This window comes from Alexandromys fortis, unplaced genomic scaffold (genome assembly GCF_014885135.2).
Source record: "Alexandromys fortis isolate MF-2015 unplaced genomic scaffold, M_Fortis_MF-2015_v1.1 scaffold_127, whole genome shotgun sequence".
Lineage (NCBI taxonomy): Eukaryota > Metazoa > Chordata > Mammalia > Rodentia > Cricetidae > Alexandromys > Alexandromys fortis.
In genome coordinates, this window is record NW_026068006.1 from 4,976,457 (window position 1) to 5,003,927 (window position 27,471).

General features: G+C 47.7%; 1 protein-coding gene across 1 annotated transcript in view; it reads left to right on the top strand.

The window, feature by feature from the left end:
* Tbc1d9 (TBC1 domain family member 9) overlaps window positions 1–27,253 on the top strand; it is a 95,925-nt gene extending 68,672 nt beyond the window's left edge. The window contains exons 8-21 of the mRNA XM_050161573.1: window positions 125–295; window positions 1,028–1,178; window positions 3,977–4,191; window positions 8,296–8,413; window positions 9,621–9,906; window positions 10,675–10,804; window positions 13,034–13,132; window positions 13,309–13,377; window positions 15,160–15,400; window positions 19,150–19,215; window positions 19,910–19,996; window positions 23,228–23,302; window positions 23,395–23,498; window positions 25,204–27,253. Coding sequence (XP_050017530.1) covers window positions 125–295; window positions 1,028–1,178; window positions 3,977–4,191; window positions 8,296–8,413; window positions 9,621–9,906; window positions 10,675–10,804; window positions 13,034–13,132; window positions 13,309–13,377; window positions 15,160–15,400; window positions 19,150–19,215; window positions 19,910–19,996; window positions 23,228–23,302; window positions 23,395–23,498; window positions 25,204–25,920 — 2,529 coding nt within the window. The 3' untranslated portion in view covers window positions 25,921–27,253. The remainder of the gene's footprint in view (window positions 1–124; window positions 296–1,027; window positions 1,179–3,976; window positions 4,192–8,295; window positions 8,414–9,620; window positions 9,907–10,674; window positions 10,805–13,033; window positions 13,133–13,308; window positions 13,378–15,159; window positions 15,401–19,149; window positions 19,216–19,909; window positions 19,997–23,227; window positions 23,303–23,394; window positions 23,499–25,203) is intronic.
* The last annotated feature ends 218 nt before the right edge of the window (window positions 27,254–27,471 follow it).

Here is a 27,471-nt window from a genome sequence, read left to right on the forward strand (position 1 = left end):
CTGTCTCTTCACATAGCAAGAAGCATGCAGGAAAATAAGACCAAGCTTTTAATATCTGCACAGAACACAAAAGAAATAAATAGAGCTTCCAGGCCCATCCACGTGTGCCCTTCTCCATTGGCAGGTGTACTCTCGGCCCAGCAGCCTCGTTTCTTCCAGCCCCCAGAGGAGCACCAGCTCTGATGCCGATGGCGAGCGCCCCTTTAACCTCAACGGCAACAGTGTCCCCACAGCCACACAGACCCTCATGACCATGTACCGGCGGCGATCTCCAGAAGAGTTCAACCCGAAACTGGTAGGTGCCTCTTGCTTTCTGCCAAAACTTGTTATATTAGAACAAAAGCATAAAAACCCATTGCACGGTTCATTTTAGGTATTTGTGCACATTTGTACATGCATGCGTGCAGACCCCTGAAGCCGGAGCTACAGGCGATTTCAAGATTGCTGGCTTCTGTGAACGCTGGGATCTGAATTCTGATTGTACACTCTTGACCACGGAGCCACCATCTCTCTAGCCCCCATGTAGATATTTTTAAAATAATTAAACAAACTAACATCTATAGAAATGGCCATAAATGTCTGTAGGAATATCTAACATGTTTTTGCTTAAGCAGGGAAAACAATATTTATATAAATATGTCACCAGATAGCAGAGTGCTTTACTGAAGCCTTTTCTGTTTGCTTGGTCTTGTTTTAACTGTTGTGTAAGCCAAACAACAAATAAACACATGCTTTCTCAGCCCACACTTAAAAGTCACCAATTCGCATTCACATAAAACCACAGGTACAATTAGCATTCTACTGACCCATTACGTAGGACCCTGACACTGAATGGAAAGCTTGGTGACAGAACAGGCTATGATCGATGGATAAAGCAGTTGTACATTCTCGGGGGTTCTGCTCAGAGTCGACTGTCCATTTCACAGGGATTGGTCACTCCACGTTCTAATCTGTCATTACGGCCGGTCCTCAGTCCTTTCCCTCAGAGCCCTCTGGGGCCTCAGTCATATTCCATCATATCTTTCAGGCCAAAGAGTTTTTAAAAGAACAAGCCTGGAAGATTCACTTTGCTGAGTACGGGCAGGGGATCTGCATGTACCGCACGGAGAAGACTCGGGAACTGGTGCTGAAGGGGATCCCAGAGAGCATGCGTGGGGAGCTCTGGCTGCTACTCTCAGGTAGGGAGGGCCAAGAGCAGCACAGCCGGGCATCCGTGGGGTTTTCTCTCAGGTTCAAGTCCTGTCAGGCATCAAGTCCTTTGCGAAAAGAGCCTGTATGCGGAGTTTTCCCCTAGGGACTGCTGGTCAGCTCTGTCCTGCCAGCCAGCTCCCAAATAAGCACACAGAGACTTATTATTAATTACAAATATTTGGTCAATAGCTTGGGCTTGTTTTTAGCTAGCTCCTGTAACTTAACCCATTTCCATCCATCTGTCTGCTGCCCCGAGGCCCATCTCTGTACTTCCCATCCTGCTCCTTCTGTGAGTCTCCTCCTGACCTCCAAGACTCCACCCTCCGTCTCCCTAGAAGCCATCTGCCAGCCGTCTCTGATTAACCAATGAATAATACACATTTACAGTATATAAAAAGGGTGTTCCACAGCAAGAGCCCCCAATCAAAGCTGGACCTGGTTTCCTCACCAGGTACTGAAGTCTGTTGTAGTAACACAGGGTACCCAAGGCCAGCAGTTCCTATTCTCCAATCCCGCCATCTCTCCTGTTTCTCCAGTGAGGTTGTTTAGGGGGAGGAAACAAAATCTGAAGTAGGAGTGTAATTCTTTGAGAGTTGAAACGCTCCTCCCTCCTGGAGGTGTTACTTCACTGAGAATATTGTAGGGGACCATGTTGTGTGGGCTTTTCCCGGGGAGGTGTGGACATACATCTGCTGGGCCCAGCCTTCACTTCAATCATGTACCAGTTGCTTTAGGTGATGAAGACAGGAAACGTCACACTCTAACCAGGTCCATGAAAACGTTTTTATTTGAACCTGGAGATGGCCTCATTCAAGGACCATTATTCAATCCTTTTACTTAAATAATAATAATCATACTGAAACTTAAAGTTACTGGGCTGGCAAGGAAACACTCGTGGATCTTCCTAAAAGTAGATATAAATGGTAAAATTGCCCATCACGGGATATATCTCAGAAATAAGAGGATCAAATCCTAAAAACAAAATAAAATAAAGATAAAATAGTTTTATCTATTTTGTGTAAACTTGGTTTGTTTGGTTTTCCCCCTATTTCCTTAAGTAGACTAGACATAGGCCCTCATTTAGAAGTTAAATGTGAACTGGGTATGGTGGTTTGTAATCCTAAGACTAGGGAGCTGAGGCAGGACAATCTCTTCAAGTCTGAGGCAGCCTGGGATACATAGCAAGTCCATCACCAACCTGGGTTACTTGAAAAGGCATTATTTCAGGAAAAGTAAAAGGAAGCTCAGGTTTGAGCATGGGGTCTCTAATTACACATCAGAGACGATCCTTGTCACGTAGAGCTCTCTTATCCAGCCTCTTACTCCTCCGGTGTCTGGTGAACTGGTCACCTTGACAACCAAACTCAAAGCACTGACAGAGTACAGGAAAGGTTCGTTTCTGTCCTTCTCCTCAAAGTAGAAGTTATTTTTAACTACATTTCAGATTCAAATGAATTCACTATGACACCAGTATACAGCAGCAGCACCTAGCCCACTGACAGAGACAGACACAAGGAGAGAGTTCAATTTAGTGTTTTGATCAACCCGGGAGCTATATGTGACCAAAGGGCAGGATGTCTGCAGGCTACCCTTTGTTGGGTATATGTGCACACACTCGTGAGTGGGCTTCATGTGGAAGCCAGCCTGCTCAGAAAGGTCTTCCAGCTTCTGGCTGGGAAGCCCATGTTGAGATCTATTGCTTGGCATGTCCCTTAAGGTTGCTGCATGAGGTCTGGGCTCTGGACCTACTGAACCCAAGTTCAGTCTGTCCCCAGGGAGGACCCTTACTGAGACACCCAAATTTCTTGTATAATTTTGTATTTTGGATAAATTGCTCTTTACTGTGTTTTCTTCTGTCTTGTCTATCTCCTTTGCACTCTCTTTTACGAGCCAAGCCTTTGAGCTTACACAATCTCACCTGTGTCTGCTTTTACTGCCTGTGGATATGGTTGATATCATATCCAAAACCCGCTCTGTCAAGAAATGTCCTCCCTGTCTTCCTCTGGTGGCTTTTTGGCTTGTGATCCGTGTGTGTTGATTGGGACCGTAGTGTGAGGCGAGGGTGCAGTCAATTCTTCTGCGTGTAGGAGCTCAGTTTTCCCGGTGGTCATGAAAATCCACACTGATATTGAACTCCAGATAATGTGCCTACCCGGGGGTTTTCCGTCTTCAAGGATCTTAACATGAATATCTCAAGCCAGCAACTTCTGCCCCATTCTGCAGCCCCTGCCTACAATCCAAGGGCCCCCATTCTGTAGTAGGGACCCATTGTTACTAGGAGGACCCTTAGCCTTGCCCCTCCTGCAGCATTAGAAAGCCCTTACCTCTTCCACTTCCTTCTACAAGACTGTCACCACTGCAGCGTGCTTTGCAGCTGATCTTTAAGAAACAGGCCAGACAGGCACTCCTGGGAGGCATTCCTCCTTCCCAAGTGAAATTTTAACAAATCTCTTAAATTAAAAGCAAAGAGGGCAACTAAGAGTGAGAACTCAGCCTGGCTAACTCCCCATGTCAGCCTCAGCATTCTGTGTGAGCTGGGAGCGCAGTTTTGTGGCCCTGGAGCTCGTGTGGGAAGGTGGAGAAGCCATGTTGCTGAGGGACCGAGAGGGAAGGGGGCACAGGCAAACGGCCCGTCTAGCCGTCAGTGAAAACACCCTGCAAGGTGATTTTCTTTCTTTCGGTTTCCTTTGATGGGTGGGAAAGCAGAGTTTCAGCCAGCCCGTGCTATCTGGAGCGGGAGAGCTGGACTTCAGCTTTTTTGATGTCCTGTTTGTGTGCTTCCCAGGGGCCATCAACGAGAAGGCCACGCACCCCGGGTACTATGAGGACCTAGTGGAGAAGTCTATGGGCAAATACAATCTCGCCACCGAGGAGATTGAGAGAGACTTACACCGCTCCCTCCCAGAACACCCAGCCTTCCAGAACGAAATGGGCATCGCCGCGTTGAGGAGAGTGTTAACGGCTTATGCTTTCCGCAATCCCAACATAGGGTATTGCCAGGTAATTGCCATGAGCTTATGTCTGGGGAGGATTCAAAGTGTCCTCCGATCTTGATCCAACCTCAGTTCCTATGATCCTGACAGTGGAGCATTCAGATGGGACCCTGTACCAGATCAACCAGCCAGGAGTTTAGAGTAAGCAAGGAAGCCAGAGCTGGCGCAGCCTTGTAGCAATGGCCCGGAACCCGGCAGGCAGCGGACTTGCAATCCGCTTCTCCAGGTTCTCCCGCCATCTTTCCTCCCTCAGCGTGATCGCTCTTAGGAAAGGGTCTGCTTTTTCTCAAAATATTGCTCTCCACAGATTCCAGTCTGCTGTAAGGAGACGTGGGAAGCCAGGGTACGCATATGGGGGTAAGGACCCCAAAGCTGAAAAGTTTATGTGGGGAAACAGTAACAGCACTCTATACCTCTTCTCCTGGAGGCCTCTGAGCTGGCTAGGCTGCTCTGCCATCAGCTTTTGGTCCTTACCTCTGTCTGGGAGACTCCGAGCTGACCCACCCACCGGTCATCATGTCCAGTCCTTAGGGCCTCGTTGGTCAGTCCTCTGCGGAGCTAACCTCCTGCCTAACATTTATTCCAACAAAGTAAACATTTCTTTTGTTGTGTTTGCCAGCAGATAAAGGACAGGAAGGCTCTCTCTGCGCTAATAGAGTCACTACAGCAGGGTCCCTCAGCCTTGACACCGGCGGACATTGTGGATTAGAGAGATGTAGGAGAAACTCAAAGTGGTCGAACGGATGTTGTAAAGGATTTTTGTTAATGATCTGCTTAGGAGACATTCAACTACACAAAGTAGAATTTAGCTAAGGGGGTGCTGTTCCCTAATACCCCGAAGATAAGTAGTATGTTAACCAGACCTTTAGAGATAAGCAAAATTCATGATGGCGTCAATATCTGTTCACCAGAGCTGGTCCAGCCATCAGGCCCTTCCACAAAGGACACGCCTCCAGCAGGCAGCTAGCTTGAGGGGGAAGCTCAGGGTCACAGCCAGTGTTGAGTCCTGCCAGATGGGCAGATGGTCCTGGGCGAGCACTATTTTAAAAGAAACGACCCTGGTGTACTTAAGAAATAACAGTAACACTGTTTTTGCTGAGCCTCCATCTGCCCAGTGGCCAGGCTCGCAAGCCCTGTCTCTGTTTCAGTTGTTCCCAGTGGGGGTGGAGCTGTGACCTAAAGGAGATTTAAGGACAGTGTGTGCAAAATACAAGCCCTGAGGGGCATAGAAGTCAATAAACTCCCGTGGGGGCCAAGGCCATCTTGGGCGGTAACTCCAGTCCACCACGCACACACGCTAGCCAAGTGCTTTTCCATCATCTCCAAGTGCACGGAGTGACTTCTCACTGGGAACGCATTGTTTCTGCTGCGAGGGAATCCTTGGTCCTGGGAGCTGCCCAGTGCTCTGCTGCCTGTTCGGCAACATCTCTGACTCCCACCCACCAGGCTACAGTATAAACCCCTGCTCCGGAGATTAACACCCCCTAAATATTGGCAAGGTCCCCCGAGGAGCATCACCATCATGATAGCTAACAACTGCCTGAGAAGGGCGCTGCAGTTCCGGTCCTTAGCTGAGGGACTGACTAGTGAGGGTCTTCTGATGACCCCTGACCTGCCTACCGTGGCATCCTGGGGGCACATACTCGGCTGCACCGCCATGCTTGTTAGGAGTGCCCTACTGAGTCTTCTTAAGCCGTGATCGCTGCCACTGAACCTACAGCTTTTCACACTCTAGAGCTATGCTTTAACACAGGTTGAAGTGAATGTTTTAACGCAATCTAACAAAAAAGAATATCGCCCACACAAAATTAAAATAATGTCTTGTACTGGTACCTCGAGCATGAGTGACCGTTGGGAAACTACAAGATAGTTGATCCAGACGCAAAGACCACATTATTGGTGGATTTTTCTGGACCGTCCTTGGAAAAGCTGAAGGAGACGTAACTCTTAGGCATACTCATCTTTCTCCTACATGTATACACACATTTCTTTTTCTTCTTCTTTCTCTCTCTCTCTCTCTCTCTCTCTCTCTCTCTCTCTCTCTCTCTCACACACACACACACACACACACACACACACCTGTTTCCCTATGCTACATTTATCTTTTTTAATAGTACTTAATTTAAATGTATCTTCAAATCCATTCGTTAACTTTACAGTGTTGTTTTTTCTCTCTGGTGGCCGCATTCAAGGCTGGCGAGCTTGTCCCGTCGCTCCCCCGACTCTCACGTCTCATACAGAACCCATGAGAAATTAGAGCCATGGACCTCTGTCTTGCCTGAGTGGCTGAGGAACTGACCTTGGTTGTGACCTTGGACTAGAACCCACAGGCTAATAATTCTCAAGTGGAATTTTAATAACCGCTTCCCTTGGAACAACAAGGCTTGCAAGAAAGAACCTTTTCAGTTAAACACCTTTTAGGGGATTTATATTGCACAACTCTGATGTGTGGGTATTGGTTTCTGGAAGATCAGAGGAAACCCAGGAGCTACTTGGCTTCTGACAAAATAGAATTCATTTTTATCTTTTGATCTTCATTTTTTAATTAAGGGACGGTTACCGTTGAGCCGCTTAGTGGTTATGGGCTTTCTGATAATATCTTTTAATAAAATCTGGTTACTTTGGAATTTAAATCACCTTTGTTCATCTCAGCATCTTTTCCTAGATGGAAGTAAGGGAGGAGGGCTCCAGTTCTGAAAGGTCGCCTTGTTCTCTGCGGACAGCCTGGAGCCCCGTGGACTTGGTTATAGGAACTGATTGTGGGAGGTGAGGGAAATATTTACCTCCCCTGAGTTAAGGATTAAGAATAGTGAAAGGACTGAGCAGGCTGAGAGCTTTGTTAACCAGGCTTGGGGAAGAGGCTCTGGGGTCAGGGCTTGCCTGCACATGCCTGACTCAGGTAAACTGTGGTGCCAGGGAAGACCCTGGGCAATCGCTGAGAGGACTTTCCATTCTGAAGGGCCTAAGCAAACAGAACGCAGAATACTCAGCAAGCTTTTGTGGCATGGAAATCCTAAGCTTATTTGTCTGGCTTTTCTTGGGAGTTTATTGGCACCTGCCAGAAAGACTAATTTTTATTCCTTCCTTCCTTCTTTCATTCCTTCCTTTCTTCCTTTCTTTTCTGGGCAATGTTGTGAACTATATCAAAGACATAGACAAACACACACGTGTCTTTCCATAATTCCAGAATTTCCTCAAGAACAATAAATCAACAAGGTGCTGGGGGTTTAATGGCAGCAATTTGCCAGCTACTTCCACCTCCGTGGCAGTCTGACCCAGACTGTTGTTGTTGTTGCTGTTTTTTAAAGACTTATTTATTAATTATGTATACAGGGTTCTTCCTGCATGTATCCCTTCAGGCCAGAAGAGGGCACCAGATCTCATTACAGATGGTTGTGAGCCACCATGTGGTTGCTGGGAATTGAACTCAGAACCTCTGGAAGAGCAGACAGTACTCTTAACCTCTGAGCCATCTCTCCAGCCAGGTTTTAATTCCAATCTTGATTACTATTAACTCTCATGTGAAACATCATACAGTCTGTCAGTCTGTCTGGGTTGTGAAATGGATCCAGAGGGCTAAAGAGGCAGTGGATGGGTCTCTGTTTTCAGTCACAGACTGACATGAATGTAAACAGAGCCTGTGTTGATAAGGAGCCAGGAGGAAGCTGCTGCCCTAGCGTCAGGTGCTGAGGGTCACAAGTTCGACAGAGCTGTAGAGGGAAACAGGCAAGCCTGCATGGGAGGGAGCAAGAAATCCAGAGCTGGGTGGGTGGGTGGAGGAGCAGACCAGTCGGCCTTGTCAACAGTGGGACAACCCTGGGGCGACCCGGAGCCCTCTGCCTGCTTGTCCTGCGTGCACTCACTGGGTATCAGAAAGGTGGCAGCTGCTCCCATTGCGTCCTCAAGTCTGAGGGTTCACGCGGGGGCACAGTCACCCTGCATTCTCAAAACAGAGTCAGAAGCTGCTTGCCGAACAGCATGCCCTGAAGTCCTGCTGGCTTCCAGGTTGGAGTAACTCAGCGTGGGCATAGCCCCTCGACAAGATGGCGTCTATGAAAATCCACCCGCTGTAAGCGACTGTGGCTGACGGCTTCCTCTCTCCTCCCTTTAGGCCATGAACATTGTCACCTCAGTGCTGCTTCTCTACGCCAAGGAGGAGGAGGCGTTCTGGCTCCTCGTGGCCTTGTGTGAGCGGATGCTTCCCGACTACTACAACACCAGAGTTGTAGGTGTGTGTGCGTGGCTGTGGTTAAACACCTTAGCCTGTCTCGATCGGAAAATGACTGTAGCATCATGTTAGTTCATCTCCTCGGAGCCAAAACCCAGCTTAGGGGAGGAAGGGTTTGTTGTGGCTCTGCGTTTCCCCTACAGTCCACCATTCGGGGAAGTCACAGCAGAGGGAGCACAAGGCAACGGTCACACTGGGTCCTGCTCGGCAGAGACATGAATGTCGGTACTCAGTCTGATGTCCCCTTTTTTTGTTTAGTCCAGGACCACGCCCTTAGGACAGTGATGCCCACCACATTCAGGGTGGCCCCTCACATCCTAGTTAAACTTCTCCAGTAACAACTTCCTGGGAATGCCGAAAGGTGTGTGTCTCCTAGGTGATTCCAAATCCAGGAAAAAGACCCGTGTGGCACCAGCTTAAAGCGTCCGCAAGCCAGGGTAAATGTGTACAGTTAGAATCTCTTTAGAAGATAGAGGTTTGAGGACTGGGTGGCTCAGAGGTTAAGAGCATTGACTGCTCTTCCAGAGGTCCTGAGTTCAATTCCAGCAACCACATAGTGGCTCACAACCACCTATAATGAGTTCTGGTGTCCTCTTCCAGCCTACAGGCAAAAATTCAGACAGAACACTGTATACGTAATAAATTAATAATTATTAAAAAATAAAGTTTTGAAAGGCAATTCATGCCCTGGGACCCCACAGCTAAAAATATTTGCATAAACAAGGGCTTAGCAGTGCCATGGTCAGTTCTTACTGTCACTTTGTCATAACCCAGACTCCTGGGGGAAGAGAATCTCAATGAGGCATTGTCCAGATCAGGTGAGCCTGTGGGGATATCTGAGGAGGATCGTCATAACTGCCTTAATTGACGTAAGAAGCCCCAGCCTGAGTGGACAGCACCATTCCCTGTTTGGGGGCCTGGGTTGTGCGGGCACAGAGAAGGCCAGCTGAGCACTAGGCATGAAGGTTCTCATTTTTCTCTGCTCGTCTGTGGGTGTGAAGAGCTGCAGGTTCACGTTCCCTTGAGCTCCCTGTGGTGATGGACTGTATCCTGGACCTGTAGGCTGAATTCAACCCTTCCCCCTAAGCTGCTTTCCTCAGGACGTTCTGTCATAGCCACAGAAGCAAAAGTCGAACACAGCCCATCCATTTGATCTGGTTCTCCAGGAAGATGCAGGGCTAACCGATCCTGTCCTGTCGCCCACTCAGGGGCCCTGGTGGACCAGGGAGTCTTCGAGGAGCTGGCTCGAGACTATGTCCCACAGCTGTACGACTGCATGCAGGACCTGGGCGTGATTTCCACCATCTCCCTGTCGTGGTTCCTTACTCTGTTCCTCAGCGTGATGCCCTTTGAGAGCGCAGTGGTGGTCGTGGACTGTTTCTTCTATGAAGGAATCAAGGTGATATTCCAGCTGGCCCTTGCTGTGCTGGACGCCAACGTGGACAAGCTTCTCAACTGCAAGGACGATGGGGAGGCCATGACGGTTCTGGGAAGGTAAGCTGTGTCTGACCTCGAGGCCACCTCACGAGCTTGACTCAATTGATCAAAAGACCTACTATCCTCTGTGACCAAGGACATATTCTTTTCCATTTTTAAAGTAATATCTATGTGGGTAACGGCCCCTGTGAGCGTACGCAGAGGGCACCGGGCATCTCTTTGTCCATCACTCACCACCAAGCCTTTTGAGGCAGGGTCCCTTCCTAAAGCTGGAACTCATGTTTCCCTGACAAGGTAAGAAGTCAGTGAACCCCAGAAATCCTCCTGGCTTCTGTCTTTGCCGCCCTTAGAGCTGGAGTTGCAACGTGCAGGGCACCTGGCTTGTGACAGGGATGCCAGGACCCAAACTCCAGCCCTCAGGACCACACAGCAAGTGCTCTTAGCCCCCAGCCGTCTCTTGAGCCCAATTTTCTTTAAAAGGAAAGGGTGTTTGTTTCTGCTGTTAAGAAAATCTTAGTCAGGCCTGGTGTTGGCTCAGTGTAATCCAGCTGCTCAGAAGACTGGGGCAGGGGGATCATATATTCAAAACCAGCCTTGCCAACTTAGTGAGAACCAGTCTCAAAATAAAACGTAGAAAGGGGGCGTAGAGTTGCTTAGCATGCAGAAGGCGCTAGATCCAATCCCCAGGACTTCAAAGAGGAAGAGAAAAACAAACAACAGAAACAAGGAAATCTTGGGTTTTTGATTTAATAGGTACAATCTCAGATCTATAACTGAGGCATTCCAGTTCCTTTCCAGTGATAGCTGGTTCATGTCTTAACCAAGGTACCTAGACAGTGTGACCAACAAAGACAGCACCCTGCCTCCCATCCCTCATCTCCACTCGCTGCTCAGTGATGACGTGGGGCCCTACCCTGCGGTGGACATCTTCAGACTCATAGGAACATCCTACGAGGTAGGTGTGCTTCCCAGCCGCGGGATAACAGTGCCCAGTGTTTCTACCCAGCTCAGCCGGGCATGGGTCCCACACTGCCTCTCCCACCATGTCTCAGTCCAGCTTGCGCTGTCGTCATAGATACAGCAGTCCAACTGCTTCAAAAAGACTAAGGATGGATTTCTCATGGTTCTAGAGCCTTGGAAGCCTAAGGTCAGGTGCTTATGTATTTACAACTTCATCTTTCTGTTTCCTTGGACACCATCCGTGTCCTGCCGGTGGGAGGAACAATGTCCTCAAGGGGCAGAAGTTCAGGAGAAAGAACCTGCTTCTGCAAGCCCTTTCCATAGCATCCTTTCTAACCTAAACACCTGCAGATAAGACCCTTCCTGTCAGTGCTATGGCAACTGGGGATTAAGTTTAGACTTGAGTCTGGGAACAGTCCCCTTTTACATTGTGAGAATTGGTTATCGGAGGCAGGCAACTGCCTATGAGCTAAGTTTTGCTCTCAGATGGACGCTGCGTGGATTCCGGGATTTCTCGTGAGCCTTAACTTGTTGTAAGTGGTATGACAAGCTCTGGCCCTTTGACACGTGATCTAAAAGCATGTCAGATTCACAGTCAGTGGACTGAGGAGCCATTATGGGAAAGCTTCATAGATAACTCATTCCTTATTCCCACACTAAGCAGTTAGAAATGCCCTGAAGTACGTAGTTCCAGATATGACGATTGTTTACTTATGTATTTTTAATCTATTTTTCCTGAGAAAAAGTCTTGTCATGTCTCTTGGGCTATCCTTTAATCGTTACCAGTATTTCACTAGATATGACCACTCAGTCACGGTTTATAGTCAATTGAAAAATCCTGATTCCAGTCAGCCAGGACCACACCCAGGTATTCAAGGAGCTAGGTGTGGCCTCGACTGTCCAGGTTCACTGGGCTTTTAAAGGCAGAAACCACATCCTGGTATCTCCGTTGGCAGTTTCACAGAAGCGAACAGTTTAACAGGCACTGCGATAGTTAGCGTAGGGGGTTCCACACAGGCAGGTTAAAGTAAGTTAGATAAGTTAGTTGGGACATCCTGACTTTGGGTTTCTAGAATAGAGCTGGGTAATTTTCCATGGGGTTCTCCATCAAGGATTCCAAATTCTAGTCAATCCTGCATAGGCCCCAACAAGAATACAAGATGGAGGAACCTTTGTACCGCCTTGCCCTGTCCCAGAAGTGGTTAATCCTCCTAGCTCAGCCTCTTGAATCCTAGAAAATCTTAGCAAGGCCTGTGCCACTAAACTTGGCCTTTGATGGTTACTCGTGTGTGTGTGTGTGTGTGTGTGTGTGTGTGTGTGTGTGTGTGCGTGCATGTGGTGGCCAGAAGTTAATGTCAGTTCTTTTCCACCAATCGCTTTCCACCTTACTTTTTTGAGACAAGATCTTGCTAAACATGGAGCCCCATAGTCTGTCTACCTTCCCAGAAGGATCCATAAATCCTCCTGTCTCTGTCTTCCAAGTACTGGCATTTTTTTTGTGTGTGTGAGGCTTTTGGGGATTAGAACTTAGGTCCTCAACCCCGAGCTGCAAGCCCTTGCCTGGCTGAGCCATCACCCACCCCCACAGTCACTGTAGAGGCTCACTGAGCTGCTGTTGGGACCCAAAGACTTCCCTTCCCTTCCTTCTCTCTCTCAGCCACCGTTAAATGAATCCCTTCATCATTAATGACCATCCTGACCAACCCCTGCACTGGGCTGGTTAGTGGAGATAAATGTGACGTCTTCCTTTCTTCCCTGAGACGGAAGGACGTGCAGGCAGTGCTAGGCAGGCTGGCATTGAAGAGACGGCCAGCTCACCGAATGCCCCCGCGGATTTCTGGCCCCGCAGATGCTGTTGAGGGAACATGGAGATCGACAAGCACTGCTCCCAGGCTCTGCATCCCTCAGCCTTGGGGCAGGCGCTCCCTTTGCCCATCAGACACACGTGCCATCACACACAGCCTCACATCCGAGCTTCCTTCCGGACAGGCTGCCGACGCAAGGAAAACACACGTGACTGAGATTTAGTTCTGCCTCTGATACGTGAGGAGAATCTCTGGATTAGTAACTCCTCGTCCCTAAGTGGCTTTCCCACGTAAAATCTAGTCTAGGTCACTGTCGTGGAGAGAGCCTTTTGTCCTGTCGTGAACATGTCCGCCAATCTGCAGGTGTCCCTGGGTACCTTAGTACATATTTTAGAAACACCAATATTGCTCCTTTCCAGAAATTCGGAACAATCCGGGCAGATTTGATTGAACAGATGAGATTCAAGCAGAGGTTGAAAGTTATCCAGACCCTGGAGGACACCACCAAACGCAACGTGGTAAGTCCTCGGAAGGGTGGGAGGCGAGGGGATACCTCAGTTTCCCCCTCCTTGTGCACATTCCTGCTGGCTCCTCAGATCCAGCTTCACAGAACTTGAAAGAAGAGCTCAGAGGCTGTCTTGCATGGCATGGCGTGTTGTGAGTGTGCGGGGGTCACTGTGCTTGTGCTTCGTAGGTGCGGACCATCGTGACAGAGACCTCGTTTACCATCGACGAGCTGGAAGAACTGTACGCTCTTTTCAAGGTGAGTTTCAAAGTAAGTTCAAGTCCACGCAAAGAGATGAAAGAACCTGCTCTAACTGTGCTAGGACTTCTGAATCTTTCTGTTAGGTGGTCCAGGGGTTCCATAGGTCCCCAACATGCATAAGGAAGAAGGCAGAGCCCGCAGAACAAAGCTGTCATACTTAATAGGAAAAGCAAATCGATTACTAGCACTAATTTAACTTGATGTTTTAGCTCATTTCCTCGCCAGATGGGTTTTTCTCTTGGACCTCAGACACAGAACCTGGGTCTCTAAAACTCTATAGAATAGTGGTGATCAAGTTCAAATTCCACCTGGAATTCTTTTAATTTCTTCTTCTAAGCCCCAAGTCGCCCTTAAAGAAAAACACTATGTAGCTAGAAGAAGAAGCTTGCTATCTTAGGAGGTCTGGTTAGTTTGAATTTGCTGCCTCAGAAGTCTGCTGGGCTGTGGTTGGCCTGCTCTTCAGTCCTGGGCTGTGGTGATGCAGAGCTTTGTGGTAAAGGGGCCTGGACCAGAGAAGTCACCGCATCTTGGCAGCCAGGGGACAGAAATACACCAACAGAGGGTCCAAGACAAGACTTGACACACTTCCTTCAACCAGCCTCCACTTCCAGAAAGTTTCCATCATGGCTCAATAAGGCCAGGCTCTCCCAATTCAGTCACCTCTCGATAATCAGATCCATCTTCTGGGAACCAAGTTTTTTGTTTGTTTGTTTGTTTGTTTGTTGAGACAGGGTTTCTCTAGCTTTGTAGCCTGTCCTGGAACTAGCTCTTGTAGACCAGGCTGACCTCAAACTCAGAAAGATCCGGCTGCTTCTGCCTCCCGAGTGCTGGGATTAAAGGCGTGCGCCACCACTGCCCGACTGGGACTGTTTTTCACATACAGCCGAGTTGTGGGGATGGTTCACACCCAAACCCTAACAAGAACTGTCTACACGTCTAGGGAAGAGAGGGGTTTAATTCTGGCTTTACATTAAGCCACTATTAGAAAAATAACAATCTAATCATTTTTAAATATAATTCTTTTCTCCTACAAAAACATTTTTGTCCCTGTTATTGTCAATGTCTCGGATTATAACGTGGCATTTGGCAGGGAAAAGGTTTACAAGGCTCTATCACACAAGGAACAATCTTGTCACAATCTCTAATTTACTCTCTGGACTGAATCTGCAGCTAGATGTGGTGGTTTATGCCTCTCAGCCCAATGCCTGGGAGTTTGAGGCCGGAACTTCAGGAGATCGAGGTCATCCTTGACTCCAGAGCAAAATTGAGAGCAACCGAGCTTGCATGAAATATTGTCTCAAAAACAAAAGCCACCAATAGATCTAAATGTGACTCTTTGGCGCAGTTCAAAAAGAGTCCAAGGACAAGCATAAAGGACAACACCAACATCCTGTGGGCAGCTCCTAGGGGAGCAGATTTTGGGACTTAGGGGTCTCCCCAATGTGCTCCCTCATCTCTTAGTCACTAGAGGGCGCCACGATCCCTCTCTTTTTGTGTGTTGACTCCATAGTTCAGTGTAGTATGGTCCCGCATTCTTGGAATGAGGCATTGATTCTGTGCATAGCATCAGGAAGCTGTCGCTGGCCAAGCTCTTCATTCTCTCCCCAACGTCTCTTAGACATCCGGGTTCTCAAGTTCGCGTACATCCGGGTTCTCAGGTTCGCGTACCTGCTTATGACAGGAAGAGCACACGCTTGCAGACCTAACGCCCTGCCAGGGGTAACACTATGTGATTTGGGGCTCCGTGAGCCGGAGTAACCGCTCTGTGTCGTTTTTTAGGCTGAACACCTAACCAGCTGTTACTGGGGCGGGAGCAGCAACGCCCTGGACAGGCACGACCCCAGCCTGCCTTACCTGGAGCAGTACCGCATCGACTTTGAGCAGTTCAAGGGCTTGTTCGTGCTTCTTTTTCCCTGGGCGTGCGGCACTCACTCCGACGTGCTGGCCTCCCGCTTGTTCCAGCTGTTAGATGAGAACGGGGACTCCTTAATTAACTTCCGGGAGTTCGTCTCTGGCCTGAGTAAGTCGATGAGTTGGATGGGGTCAATGGGGTGGTAACCTGGGGTTCCTCTCTGCTTCCCTCGGAGGCCCTACGCTGGGTCTAGAGGAAGGAGGAGCACAGACAAGGATCGCATGCTGGTTGTAAGGTCGTGTTTAGTTAACAGCTGTGTTATATGGACAATCTACAGCCTTCTACATGAGACAGACGTCAGCATGAGTTCAAAATATATTATCGGAGTGCTTGTAAGGTGGCCCAACAGGTGAAGGCACCTGCTGCCAAGCCTGATGATCTGAGTTCAGTCCCTAGAGTCTCCAGAGTGGAAGAAAAGGGCCAACCCTCAAGAGTGCCCTCTGACCTTCATACAAGAGCTGTGGCACACACACACATACGCATATGCACACACATACATACACAACCATAGACATAAGTAATTAACATGATGTAGGCTTTTTTAAAAAAATACATGAATGGAGAATGCACGCAGCAGTAAAATCCTAATGTCATCGTCCAACACTGATAGGTTTCCCAGAGAAAAAGGAGTATCTAGGTCAGTAGTTCTCAACCTGTGGGTCGCAACGCCTTTGGAGGTCAAAGGGCTCTCTCCCAGGGGTCACCTAAGAGCACTGGAAAGCACGGATATTTACACTGTGATCTGTAATGGCAGCAAAGTCAGCACAGCTGAGTCGCAGCAAAAATATTTTTATTGTTGAGGAACTGTATTTAAAAAGGTCACAGCATTAGGAAGGTCAAGAACCAATAATCTAGGTGGTAGACTATATTCTTCTGTTTTACAAAACAAATATAATAATTAAAAATATGTCCTATATAAAATAATTGCCCATAGGTAAGCCTTTCTAATATGTAATTTTATGCTATTTTCTAAGTAACATTAAATTTATTTTAATAAAAGACTGGAAAATTATAGTATCTCACTGTCTAAGTGGAAGTTTTTCCTGTTTCCTGGCTAAAGGACTATCCACAGCTAGGACAAGCGAGTGCATGCACACACACATGCACACAAGCGTGCACACACACCACCCACCTGGCAAGCAGGGCACGGGCTGCCCCCCTATCCACCTTGATCATGTCCCTGTATTGTTGCCGGCCTCTTGCTCCAATTATAATTGGATGAAGAAAATGTGTGGTAGGAGACCTTGGCCCACTTGATGTGAGGCTGGGGTGTATTTTGTGTCTGGCTGCCAGAGAATTTCTCTCGAGGTGTGCCCATATGGTGCCTTTGCGTCCGTCCCTTTTCTCGCCCCTGTGACAGAATGTCTAACGGCCGACTTAAGGCTAACGGGCTTGCTTTGGCCCACAGTGTGGGGCTCATCACAGTGGGGAAAGCATTGGCAGCAGGAGCGTGAAGCATCGACAGGTCACACTGCGCCTGCAGTCAGGAGCTCAGCTGCTGTCTCACCCCTGTTCAGTCTGGGACTCCAACCTTGTGGGTCCCCCTGACCCCAATCAGCCAGGATGCAGGGGAGCTGGGGAGCTTTGAGTACAGCCCCGGAGATTATGTCACAGGTCAGCTGTTTCCCGAAGCAAGGGGAAGGAGGACAGACAAACAAGGGGGAAATGCACCTAATTCTCGCGTCTGCATCCCTGATTAATCACATAAGTTGCATATGTGGCTTTTAATGCCCTATTGAGAAGCCTGTGGGAGGCAGTGCAGGGAGGAAGCGGCAGGGGGCAGGGGCTTTCCAAGCACATCAGTTCTGACTAGCCGGTTCTCTGGCAGGGAAACAGAAGCTTAATTGATTCTAACTTGACATGGCCTTTGTCTGTTTGGAGTTGAGTGGGGTTCAGGTCTGATTAGCGCAGAGAGAAGCTCTCTGGGAGACGTCCGGGACATGGGCAATGAATGCTTGCTCCACTGTCCCTCATCTGGTCTGGGAGCCCACACACCCCACGGCATGTTAAGACTAATATCTAGGATGTGTTTTCTAACACCAGTGAACTCAATCTAGAAACGCCCTCTTAGATGCCCAGGTGAATCTAGGTGCTATTAAACTGACAGCCAGCAGTAACCAATTGTGCCTTGCACCATATGCTTTAAATGGTGTATCCGGGCCAAGAGGAAAGACCAGCATAGAGCCAGTGATGCCTCCAGAAAACACCACACACACACCCCACCCCACAGAAATAATGTGGAGGATGTGAAAAGGCCAGAGGAAGCTGGAAGTGTGTTACTCGGGGAAAGTCCTCTTGGGTTAAGTAAGTCTCTCACCGTAATTAGATATAGCCTTGTGCACACACTTCGGGCAGGCTTGTGTGTGTGTGTGTGTGTGTGTGTGTGTGTGTGTGTGTGTGTATAAACGCAAACTGCTTTGAACTGACGAAGGCTAACGCTCCTGCAGTATTGTCGTGCTAGGCACTGAGCCAGTGCTTTCTATGCATGTTTTTACTTTGCCCTAAGGCACGGGCTGCAAACTGCAGGTTAGACTTCCAACAGCCCGTGGACACAGTTTGTGCAGTTACTGTCACACTGAGTAAAAGTCGCTGTCACCTGTCTCCCTCAGTTCTGGCTTCTTAGACTGAGTAATTTTTACACAAGAGAAATGAATGGCTCACAGTCCTAGAGGGTGAGAACTGCAAGATCAAGGGAACATCCCATTCAGTGTATACAGTGGATCACATTCAGTTTATACAGTAGATCCCATTCAGTGTATACGGTGGATCACAGTCGGTGTATACAGTGGATCACAGTCAGTGTATACAGTGGATCACATTTTATACAGTGGGTCACAGTCAGTGTATACAGTGGATCACAGTCAGTTTATACAGTGGGTCACAGTCAGTCTATATGGTAGACAGTTCCTTCTCTGTGTTGATCGTGATACAAACGCAAGCATCCCCCCTGGAGTCCCTTTGGTAAGGACACCAATCACATTGTCAGAACCTTCCTGACCTACTCACCCCTCGAAACCAATGGCTCCATCACACTGGAGGTCAAGGTTTAACATAGGACACCAACCTTTTGGGTCTACCTGCCTACTGTTAACGTTGCTGTTGACCGTGGAAGAAACAAAAGCTAGGTGAAGTCAGGTGACTTGCAGAGACTGCATAACCGTAAAGTCCCTTCCCACCTGGATTCCAAGTCCTCACTCCCTCTTCGGAACTGTCTCGTCCTCGGGGACTTAAATATATATTTCCAAAAGATTTTCTGATTTCAGGAGTAACTCAGAGGAAAGTAGCAGGATTTTTTTTATTGAACCTTATAAAGTCAGAATAAATTAAAATGCAGGTTAGAGCAAAATTAAAACATTTCAGGAAACAAAAAACAGCATTGAGTAATTTAGAGTTAATCTTAAATGTGTTCTTTTATTACTGAATTCATAGTTGTTTAGGATATTAAGGCCCAGTTTTTTAATCTTTCCCATTAATAAATCACTTAGAATACATAAAACTATCAATCTAGCTGATAGATTTAAAAATCATTGTGTGTATTAATATATATAGTTTTATTGTTCTGGGATCCCAGTGTCAGGATCAGTGGTAGACTTTTCTGTTGTTGTCTAGTGTCACGAAGGGGAAACTGAGGACAAGGAGAGGCCAGATCTTCTGTAGGCACAGTGAGAACAAAGCATTTGGAACCAAACCTCCCGGTGTGAGAGTTCTTAAACCCAAGTAGGTCCTAGGCAGAACTCTTGTCACACAATGCCTTGGTTCACTATATAAAAAGCAAACTTTTACAAGAGCTCTCTGAGCCTGGGGACATCACGAACACACAGGACCACATTTCACACTGGTTCTTCCATGATTCCTAGGTGCTGCATGCCACGGGGACCTCACAGAGAAACTCAAACTCCTGTACAAAATGCACGTCTTGCCAGGTAAGTGGCCACACATCGCAGCGTGCGTCTGGTGCCCTGGACCTGACTCTCCGTCTCTTCCTTTGCTGGTACCTGTCTGCCTGTCAGCCTTTCGCAAAGGCCAGGCCAAGTTGCTACTATTCACACGCGTTCCTGGAGGAGGGTGTCCTTGATTTGATTCCCACTTGCCTGTCTCAGAAATGAGCCGAGCTCATAGAAGACATCACACCTCTCTTCAAGAGAAAGGGTGCAGAGGCTTTGGTGGCAGGTGGGACACAAACATTCCAAGGGAAAAAATGAGATGCTGAAGGCTTCTGTTTTGAGGAGCAGTTTTAACATTGGGGGTCCTGCTGCTGAGGCCTGGGGCTCAGTTCTAAACCAGTCTATCAAATACTAAAGACAATAAAAGTGAAGGCAGATACATTCACATCCCAGATGGGAGTAAATGTGGGTGTGTGTAGCAAACAGTGTCCTACAATTGACCCAGAAAGTATTATTTCAAAGTCTTTGGGAAATCTCCCTGACAGAGAGGAAAATGCAGAGGGATGCTAGTGTGGGGTTAAAATGGAGTTAAAGACAAAATGATGCCCACAGAGGCCTCCGGGGTGCTTCTGTCCTCCATCCCTCTTGGATAACTTTATTTTTGGTCCCCCCCCCCATCATTTGCCTGAGTGAGGAAACTTAGTGTTGAGTCACAGCCCACCACTCTCCACAGAGCCATCCTCCGATCAAGACGAGCCCGACTCTGCCTTTGAAGCCACTCAATACTTCTTTGAAGACATCACCCCAGAATGCACACATGGTAGGTGACATTTCTCCCTCGGGGACTGCAGTTCAATTCCCAAACTCACATTTTAAAGCAAGCGAGGTGTGCATAGCATACATTTGGAAACTCAGCTCTGAGGATGGCACAGATTTCAGCCAATTGTTTACTGAAGAATATTCAATCAGAAACAGCTCCTCTAGATTGAACATGTGCAGCCCCTTTCCTTGTTTTCATTTCCCAAACACTGGGGCGTTCCAACTGTTTACATAGCATTTACATCTCATTAGTTGCAATCCAGAGACAGTTTAAGATCCGTAGGAGGGTGTGTATAGATTGCACACAAGTGCACAGCAGATCTGAGTGCCTGTGGATTCTGCTGTCCACAGGATGGTCCTGGAACCAATCCTCCATGGAGTTCCATCTGGTCCATTTCAGTTTGCCAACCCCTCATCTGTGTGATTGTTTGGTCTATGAGGATGCAATTTGGCCTAAATATGCACTGTGACTCACTGCACCTCTCTCCGAAGGCATGCATTACTCGTGTGGCTTCTGCCTTGGGGTCCAGCACTCCACACTGCTGCCTCTGGGCTTGGTTGTTTGTTTTGGCTTCTTAATTCTTGCTGTATCTGAACAAGTGCAGTGTAGGCCTGGTTCGAACTCTCGGGTGGGTGCCCAGGGTTACTGGAGGAAAGGGAAGCAGACTCTGCTGTCTTGTGGTCCACAGCACTGTTGAGGAGCGAGTATCGACAGGGGGCTAACTCTGCATATCGTTACCTTGGCGACTACAGGCAGAATCCTGCCTTGGAGCCCCAGTTCCTCTGTGGATAGTGGAGATGATAGTTGCCAGATCGGGGGTGCTGGAGACCTAATGAGATCATACAGTCTGTAGTTGCAGCCTCTCATGCAGTCCTGAGCACACCCACTGTTCTTCACGTGGCCAGCTGTGTATCTGCATCCCTAACATCCTTGTTGGGGATGTCCATTTTAGAGAGGATCCTCCTCTTAGGTAAAAGCTTCTGAGATGGTCACGTGCCGCACTGTGGAATGTCCTTCAACAATGCTTCTCAGAGTGTTTTTCTAACTCCAGAAGTGCTACTGCTTCATGTTGGATGTTTTGAAATACATACACATATATACACACATATATACACACACACATACACACACACACACACACAAAAGATAGGCTGGGAGGTGGTGGTGCACACTTTTAATGCCAGTACGTGGGAGGCAAACACAGGTAGATCTTTGTGAGTTCAAGGGCAGCCTGGTCTATAGAGTGAGTTCTAGGACAGTGAAACAAACAAGAAACAGAGAAACAAACAAGCAAAAAATTGTGTGTGTGTGTGTGTGTGTGTGTGTGTGTGTGTGTGTACACCACAAACCATGTGTGGATGACAACCTGCCAGCATCAGTTCTCTCCTTGTTGTGTAGGTCCCAGGGATTGAGGTCAGGCCAGTAGGCTTGGGAGCAGATGTGTTCCCTGCTGAGCTCAACTTATATCACCAGTTATGGCCCTCTGGACAAGAGCAGGCCCTGCACTCCTAAGTGCTTCCACTGTGCTGAATCCTATATCCATCAAATCGTGCTCAGTAATAAAACTCTCACCCCTTCTGGGTTTTCAGATGTTTGCATAATAACCACAGCTCGGGTTCACCATGGATTAAATATCACGAGTGTCTATTTGTCTCCTGAAGATTTTTCATGAATCAGGTTAGAGTTCCTCAGTCACATGGAGTCTGTCCCTCTGGCAAAACACTGTCGAGGCAACTTGAAAAACCAGCCCCCTTTGGGGTAGCTGAGGAAATACAGGACACACTCTTGAAGCCAGTCAACTCCGTCAGAATTGAGGGTGTTGTACTTCTTGGCTTCCAGGTGTGTGTGTCCTGTAATGTCTGTTTTGCACAGATCGTCAAGTCCCCCAAAAACCAACAAGGAGACCGAGTCCCATATGTAAAAGCAAAGAGCCTTTATTTTATACAAGTTTATAAACTCAGTCTCCCCACATGTCCAATGTATTGGAATAAACAGGCCCCGAGCTCAGTTAGAATTGGGTTTTTATAGTGGTAAAGGTGAGGGTGAGGGGTTTCTGAGGTTCAGGACCCCTAATTGGCTAACATTTGTCTAGGGGTGTCCTGGGGAGTGTGCTGGCAGGTGGTCCTATCTACAATGGTTGGAACCTTAGGCGTTTCCTTTGGATGGTCTGTTCTTGGGTGGTGCTCAGATAATCTTAGTTTATGGTCCTTCCTGCAACCAGGTATTGCTTCAGAGTAAACTGCTGAGACTCCATTAGGGTTATCTTGGCTGAGTCCTACTCTGGCAGGTGATAATCGTTGGAAGAACTTCCTTTGGGTGGTCTGTTTCTCATGGCTGGCTCCTGCAATGTCCAATTTTATGAAGAAAACAAAGTTGTAGCTGGGCTCTTAAAACACTGTATTTTAGAGAAGCCAAATTACGAGGGAGAACATGTCTTCCCCTGGCTCCCACTAGCATCCTGTGTCCCTGGGAGAGTTCGTCCCTTGATTCTATTTCAAGTCACTGTGAACACTTGGGAAGTGAGAAGATCGCAAGCAGGATGGGGTTTTAATTTTTCACTGTACAATAAAGCCCAGCTGTGAGAACTAAATCTGAGGCCATCCTTCATCCAGGGGTAGGGTTGTCAAATAAACTATGAGTCATCCAGTCAAATTCAAATTTCTAAAAAATAATTGTTTAGTATAAGTATACGTCATGTGATACCAGAAATACACTTTGATAAACAAGTTATCTGACATGGGATACTGGTATTTTATGTTTGTATTTATGTTTAAAGATTTTTATTTATTTTTTGTTTTTTCAAGACAGGGTTTCACTGTGCAGCTTTGGAGGCTGTCCTGGAACTCATTCTGTAGACCAGGCTGGCCTCAAACTCACAGAGATCAGCCTGCCTCTACCTCTCAAATACTGGGATTAAAGGCGTGCACTGCCACCACCCCGGCTTAAAGATTCATAAAGTGTGTGTGTGTGTGTGTGTGTGTGTGTGTGTGTGTGTGTGTGTGATGAGTGTGGAGTAACAGGCAGTTTTAAGCCACCTGATGTGGGTGCTGAGACTCAAACTCTGGACCCTGCAAGAGCATCATAGCTCCAACAGCTGAACTGTCTCCCCAGCCAGTATTTAAATTTCTGTTTGCTGAAACATGCCAGTGTGCCTGTAGGATATTAGTGTTCTCCTGATAAGCCTGTTTCTTATCCTATAACACCTTTCTTTCTTCTGAATATGTCCGGTAGTCGTTGGGTTGGACAGCAGGAGCAAACAGAGCGCGGAAGACGGCTTCGTCACAGTGAGTCTGAAGCAGGACAAAGGTACGGCTGTCTTCCTCTCTAGTTACCTGATTGCTGCCTGAGTTCCTGTTTCCTGGCCCACAAATACTCACCTCTCGGCATTTGCATTGTAGGGAAGAGGGCAAATTCTCAAGAAAACCGTAATTATCTGAAACTCTGGACTGCAGAAAATAAGTCTAAGTCAAAAAATGCGAAGGATTTGCCCAAGTTGAATCAGGTAAGAGTCTATATAATAAAATAAATACTCCCCAAAACAGCGAGAGTTTGGGGTCCTTAACTCTTCGCTGCTTGGGTTTGGGGTATTGGGGTTTTTTGGTTGTTGTTTTTGTTGTTATAAGATAGGATGTCGTGTAGTCCAGGCTGACCTCCAACTCACTGTGTAGCTGAGAATGACCTGAATTTCTGACCTCCAGCCTCCACTTCCCAAGCACTAAGGTTACAGGCCTATGCCCAGCACACCCTGTTTGTGCAGGACCGAGCGCGGAAGCCAGGGCCTCGAGCCTGCCAGGCAAACGCTCAGCAGTTGAGCTTCGTCTCCGGTCCTGTCTGCATTTATTTCTTTTCCATCAAAATTGTGCTCAGCCTCAAGAAAACTTTCTCCTAAAAGAAACTTTAAACAACGAAGTACTCAGTTCTGGGAGTCCATCCATCCACCCCTACCAGTAGAATTCCCTTTGGATGCCCGAGTTCAGGCTGTTTCCGCTTCACTGTGTTCAGCAGTAGAAATGTCTAACACATCTTCCTATTACAGGAGGGATATAACAGTTAAAATCGTGAAATGGTGGGTTTCCAGCTCAGGAACAGACAGGGCACCCGGTTAGAGTGAAGGCATTGCTTCCTTACAGGGAAGTGAGGGGCTCTGTCCCGGTCAAGGCTATGACAGCTAAACCTTGGGGAAACCTTCATAACTTCAGAGATGGAAGACGAGATGAGTCTGCTGCCTCCTTAAGATTCTTCAGCAAGGAGAAAAAGAGAATAAAGAAAAGTAAACAGGGTGTAATGCCTAGCATGGTGGTCCATGCCGTCGTCCCGGTTCTGAAGAGGCAGGCATGGTGGTCCATGCCGTCGTCCCGGTTCTGAGGAGGCAGAGAAAACAAGATAGTGAATTTGGAACCAGCCTGGGTTATATAGTGAAGCTGTGTCTCAAAACAACCAAAATGGAGGGGGCAGCAGCAAAAGCAGAAAAAAATTTAGCAAAATGTAGTTTAGTTATTGTGTGTGACGGGTGTGCTTTCGTGTGCACAGGGGCACACATGTGGTGCGTGTGTGCATACACAAATGGAGGCCAGAGGACAGCCTCAGCCACCACCCCTCAGGAGCAAAGCCACCATATGTCTGAGACAGTCTTACTGGCCTGTAGCTCACCAGTGAGCCACAAGGGCTCACCTATTTCTGTCTCCCCCTGTTCTGGGATAGCAAGCACTTGCCACCACACCTCCCCACCCTTTAAAATGTGGGTGCTTGGGAGACTGAGCCATCTCCCCAGCCTCTGCTGTAGTCAGACTCTGGGTGATGAGTCTATGAAGGCCTTTACTATTTCATCTTTCTAGTTTCGTGGTTATTTCAGATTTTTTTTAATTAAAAAAGAAATAGACTAATAAAGAGACCGTAACAGTAGGTCCATCCCTTCTCCAAAGAGCATTTTCCTAGGATCTTTAAGAGTCGTAGTTTAGGGGCTGGAGAGATGGCTCAGCGGTTAAGAGGGCTGACTCTTCTTCCAGAGGTCTTGAGTTCAATTCCCAGCAACCTCACGGTGGCTCACAACCATCTGTAATGAGGTCTGGTGCCCTCTTCTGGGTTGCAAGTACACATGCAGATAGTATACTGTGTACATAATAAATAAATTTTTTATAAAAGAGTCGTGGTTTAATACTTGCTTAGTCCTTGCTCTTAACTCCTCCCCTCCCCCACTCCTTCTCCAGGGCCAGTTCATCGAGCTCTGTAAGACCATGTACAACATGTTCAGCGAAGACCCCAACGAGCAGGAGCTGTACCACGCCACGGCCGCAGTGACCAGCCTCCTGCTGGAAATCGGAGAGGTGGGCAAGTTCTTCATTACCCAGCCTGCCAAAGAGGAAGGCGTCACCGGACCACCCTGCAGCCAGGCCCTCCCGGGCATGCTCTTCCCCAAGAAGGGGCCCAGCCAGCCCTACACGGTGGAATCGGCAGAACCACTCCCAGCCAGCCTGGCAGCTGACAGTGAGGAACACTCCCTGGGAGGGCAGATGGAGGATATTAAGCTGGAGGATTCCTCGCCCAGGGACAATGGAGCCTGCTCCTCCATGCTCATCTCTGATGATGACACCAAGGACGACAGCTCCATGTCCTCCTACTCGGTGCTGAGTGCCGGCTCCCACGAGGAGGACAAATTGCACTGTGAGGACATTGGGGAGGACACAGTCCTGGTGCGTAGTGGCCAGGGCACGGCCGCTCTGCCCGGGAGCAGCAGCCTAGACCGGGACTGGGCCATCACCTTCGAACAGTTTCTGGCCTCACTCTTGACCGAGCCTGCTCTGGTGAGGTACTTTGACAAGCCAGTGTGCATGATGGCCAGGGTCACCAGTGCAAAGAACATTCGTATGATGGGCAAACCCCTCACCTCCGCCAGTGACTACGAAATCTCTGCCCTGTCCGGCTGATACGGGAAGACAGGCAAAGGGGTTTTTATGTTCGTCTGCGTTGGGGGGGAGGGGAGTCTTTTCTTTTAAATTAAATATTTATTAGTACCTGGCTTGAAGCCTAGTGTTTTCATAATGTAATACAATTTAAACTGGAGAGAAATAGATAAACACCCCCAAAGTAAGGCACTAGCATTCTGCCTGTGGGGTATGGTGACCAGAATCTAGTTTATTCAGTGAATCCCCCCTAAAAAACCGAACTGTCAGTGATATGTGTATTATAACTTAGTGCTCTTGCTGTTCAGCTGGATCCGTGGTGTAAAACCAGTGCTGTCTGATGCTAACAGACGGGCGTGCTCTGTGCATTCGGGCTCCGAAATAAAGTTAGGTCTGGGAGGAAATGGAGCATTGCAAACACGAGGCTGTTTTCAGAAGGAAGGGGCATTGTTGGCTGGATAAATCTTGAACTACTTTAGTAAGTCTTAAAAATATTTTTTAAGATTTGAAATATATTTCATAAAAAATCGTCTATCCAAAAATCGTATTCTACACTGGTTCCCCCTTCAAGGAGGACACATTTGGGTTCCAAGCAGTTATGAAAATGGAAGCAATGTTTACACGAGGCTGGAATGACAGATTTGATCCGTTTGGACATCGACAACTTGTTCTAATTATTTCTGTCAGCTGGGCCAGAAAGCAACAGGATCATCTGAGAATCCGAACGTGAAAGCAACGGGATCAGCTTTTTGTCTCAATTTTTGTCTTTGGAAGGACTAGAAGTCTTGACGCTTCTCATCTGGGTCTTTAGATTCTTGTTACTCGTTGAAAATACGGCAAAAAAAAAAAAAAAAAAAAGTAACAAAAAACAAAACAATGCCCTTTGCCATTCCCATGTATATCATGTATCACGTATGACCAACTTTCCTTAAGTCGGTGTAGACGTTATGTATGCAGTGAAGGGATTCTGCAAGACAACGTAACTAGATGTTTAAAACAGAACCTGCCACTTTTTAGAACAGAATAGAATGCTCTGTCTGCTGAAGGGATGTGGAAATCAACGCTGGCACACCTGCACTTTGAATTCATGCTTGTTTCGTACCGTTACGCCTTTGTTTGTCTCAGAGGCCGGGGAACGCCCCCTTACTCTGGCCTCGCAATCACGCTCACGGTTCCTTTGCTTGTTCTGACATACTTTCCCACACACTCCCTTCTTTTATTACACACGCGTCCTTCATTTAGCTGTTGCAGCTGTAATTTTTTTACCTTGTTTACAGAATGATTTTTAAATTGTCAAATGAAGTAGTATGAACCTCAACTAGGGTAAATGTGAACAATTAAAACGCTTCAGAAGTGACTGCGTCTCTGCGCCTGAGTTTCTGCCTGAGGCCCACACTGTTTCTCTGACAATTTTATCGGGAAGCTATCAGTAGACAGTTATTTAATGGGTGACCATTTTGAGGTAAGAAGCTGTGTAGAGCTAAGAAGATGGCTCGGGTGTTAAACGCTTGGTGCATTTGGGTACGGACCGGTGCTTGATCCCCAGGACCCCCTAAAGCATGCTGTAGTGGTGGC